The sequence below is a fragment of the Eucalyptus grandis genome, chromosome 8 (assembly GCF_016545825.1).
Source record: "Eucalyptus grandis isolate ANBG69807.140 chromosome 8, ASM1654582v1, whole genome shotgun sequence".
NCBI classification, from domain to species: domain Eukaryota; kingdom Viridiplantae; phylum Streptophyta; class Magnoliopsida; order Myrtales; family Myrtaceae; genus Eucalyptus; species Eucalyptus grandis.
Genome location: NC_052619.1, coordinates 67,413,372 through 67,416,935, shown reverse-complemented (window position 1 = coordinate 67,416,935; position 3,564 = coordinate 67,413,372). Strand labels below are relative to the sequence as shown.

At 43.2% G+C, this 3,564-nt stretch overlaps 1 protein-coding gene across 1 annotated transcript; it reads right to left on the bottom strand.

Moving 5' to 3' along the window:
• Positions 1-286: 286 nt before the first annotated feature.
• On the bottom strand, positions 287-1,019 carry LOC104417760 (BAHD acyltransferase At5g47980-like). Its single transcript, XM_039300266.1, has 2 exons — positions 887-1,019; positions 287-753 (listed from the first exon to the last, which is right to left on the bottom strand). Exons 1-2 carry the CDS (start codon positions 1,017-1,019, stop codon positions 287-289), a joined length of 600 nt encoding a protein of 199 aa, XP_039156200.1.
• Positions 1,020-3,564: the final 2,545 nt, after the last annotated feature.

Here is a 3,564-nt window from a genome sequence, read left to right as displayed (position 1 = left end):
AAAACCTCTATACATTTGTAAATGGTAACTGCAAATAAAATAGTTCTCTCGTGCATACGCACAAGACAACCGAAGGAATAAACTATATTCATGAGTGAATTACTCTTTGATATCTATGAACCATGCGTCCCCACCAAAAACAAAATCAAAGTAAGCTCGCTCGAGTTTGTGTCGATTTTATTCACCAGATTTGTTATTTTCTAGTTCGCATCCTTCTTAATCGCGGAATCTATCTCGTCATGCCCTGTCAATATCGGACAAGTCCATGTGATATTTTCTCCAGTTTTTACACGCCCAGAGCAATAAATTCTCGCGGAGTGGACGAGCCGGAGACGCTGGGGTTCACGCAAGCGAACCGGAGCAGCTCCTCATCAGCGTCGAGCGCATCCATGTCGGCTTGGCTCAGCGTCATCCAGACCTCGAGCGTGTCCCCGTCCCTCGCGTCCACCGGGACAATGACGTTCTTGTACTCCACGCCCGCGAAGCTGACCCATGCGGGCCTCCCCCACCCGAAGTCTGCGGCCTCATAGAGCCCGAAACTGCACCAGCTGCTGCAGCTCAAGAAGTCGACCGCTCCGCTGTTGGTCAGCATGCTATACTTGGTAGCAGCCTCGACTATCCTCATGCAGCTCACTCCGCCACCGCTCAGCCTCGGCGTGAAGTTCTCGGAGTACTCCTTTTCGCCTCCCTCATGTGGCTCACCAACTTCTTCAGCTCCATTTTGCTCTCCTCTGCCCAGGGGGCGATCTCCACCTTGAAGACCCCGACCAAGTTACCCACCATGATCTCCAGGAGCGGCTCTGGGAGCCGCACCCGGAGGTTTACTGCTTGGGAAAGCAGTGATCGCCGCCCGGGATCGTTCTTTTTTGAAGCGCGGGCCACACACCTCCACACGGGGCCAACACAGCATCCACCCGGGTCGGCTCCGGCACGGCCTCACTGGGAGCAAGCGGTGTGATCTCAGTGGGATTGAGCACATACCTCCTTGTCGTGCACCTCTCTTTCGCGAGCACGACCATGTGTTAGGTGGCAGCCAATTCTGCCAGTGGTGGGAACTGCGCCGACGCCATGTCGAGCGGCGGGATTTCAATACCAGCGTTGACTTCACCAAGGAGGGCAGCGGTGGACCACCCCTTGATGAAGGTGCTTAGAGTGGAGGTGTCAGCAATCTTGTGGGAGATGCAGACCCCAACGGCAAGGCCGTCACAGCCAAAGGTATTGGCCTGGACGAGCAAAAGGCGTCCAGTGGAGGCCTCTGGCGACTCAATGTCGATGGGGAGGAGCTTGAGCAGCAAGGCAGGGCAGGGCAGGGCCGGTCGAGGATGTGGGAGAGTGGGCAGTATATTTTGGCTTCGATGAACTCGGCACCACTATCGTCGCAGTCGATGTAGAGGTTGTCCCTGATGCTCCCGGCGAGGGGGTAGAAGCGAGAGAGCACTTTCGATAGCGACGACTTGAGACGACTCAACTGGTGGGGAGACGAAGTGCTTGTGCTCGAGATGTAGAAGAAGAGGACGGAGGTGTAGAGGATGGGACTGAGTTGATCGAAGACAGAGAACTTGAAATTCTTCAGCTGGTATGGTGTTGGAGACGACGGCCTAATGGTGTCTTCGGCGACGACCTCGACCTTGAATTCGATTGTCATGTTAAGAGAAGGAAAAGAGAAATAAATATATATATATATATATATAGAGAGAGAGAGAGAGAGAGAGAGAGAGAGAGAGAGAGAGAGAGAGAGAGAGAGAGAGAGATTTATTAGCACCAATATGATTTACTGGCCCAAAATAAGCTCTTATATTACAGCTTGGTTTGGCGGAAAATGTCGGAAAAATCCTCAACATATTATATTAATGCCATTTTAATTCTAAACATTTTAACTTAGAGTCAATTTAATCCTTACAGCTAATTTAGTCGGATATTGCGGACATGTATGCCAATCGTGTCACGTAAGCCGGCCAACACTACCATGAATAACTTTTAATAATTTTTAATATTTTTCGAATTTTCTACTGTTTATTTTCTTTTCCCTTCCCTTCCTTCTTCTTTTAATTGGTCGTTGGACCTCAACAACGTGAGGCCGGCGCCTCGCTAGCCATTGGCAAGGGCGGCCTCTCACCTACGGGTAGGTGAGGCATGACCTTGCCAAATTTGGTAAGGACAAGCCTCACATCTCACCAACCCTCGCATCTGGCTAATAGTCAACAACTGGTTGGACGAAGAAGGAAGGCAAGAAAAATAATAAATCAAAAATCAAAAAATACTATAAAAAATTGTCCACGTTAGTGTGGACCATGCCAAGTTCATGTTAGCAATCTGACCAAAATTAGTCAAAAAATGAAATTGGCTCTAGTTCAAAATGTTTAGAACTAAATTGAAAATAATATAATAGGCTTAAGACTTTTCTGACACTTTTCCCACTTGTTTTAGGCCATAAAAATAAATAATTAAAAATTAAAAATTATTGTGGGATTCACTTCTTCAAAATGACTCACAATATGTTGTTATTCTAACCATCGTTCAAAGACTATTATGCAAACAAAACTTAAAATGAGACATGATTATGTAATTGTCCTTAATTTACTGTGAGAATAATAGCTTATTTTTTGCCACCAAAAAAATAAATGAAAAATATTTAAAAAATGTTATGAGGTCCACTCCTTCAAGAAGTTCCTACTCACAACATGCTATTATTCTAATAGTAGCCCAAAAATTATTGTGCTAATGAAGCTTGAAATGAGAAATGCTTATTAATCTATTGTGAGCATAACAACTAGTTTTTTGCCAAAAAAAAATAATCAATAAATAATTAAAAATTGTTGTAAGGTCCACTCCTTCAAAACTTTATAGTCTCGCATATTGTTATTCTAACAGTAATTCAAAATTTTTTATGTTAACAAAGCCTATGAAAATCATTTTACTCCTTATAGGCAACCGAAGTGGAATATGGTGCATTTATTGAAATAGATCCCATGACAATTTTCTAGCCGAAAAAAAAAAAAAAAAAAAAAGCCGTGAGACACTCAAATGTAAATTCCAGGTTTTGGATATTATTGCAAAATCAAATGTATTCTTACACTTATGGAGCGTTACTTGTAGGTCGGTACCGTTACCATATAGTAATGGTGTAACGATGACCACGTATTGCAATTTGGGCCGCAAATGGATTAGACATAGCTTGATGCATTTAGAGAAGTAAAACTAGGGATATTATTCTAGCCAAAAAATAAAGGGAAAAACTATTCAAAAAGTTTTGAACCTATTACATTTTTGTCAATTTAATCTAAACTTTTTAATTTTATTAATTTAGTTTTTAACATTTTTACATTTTGCTAATTGAGATCATTTAGCCAATTTTGGCAAAAAATTGCTAACATGGATGCTGGCTATCCTATGTGCCACGGTAAGCGTTGAGGTGAACAATTTTTAATTGTATTTTTTCGAATTTTAAAACTGTTATTTTTCTTTTCTTTCTTTCTTTTTTTCTTTTTTCAAACCCTGGAAGGCGAGGTCGCCAGCCCAAACCGTGGGCTAACAACCCTCACCCTCACCTAGCCCAGGCAAGGG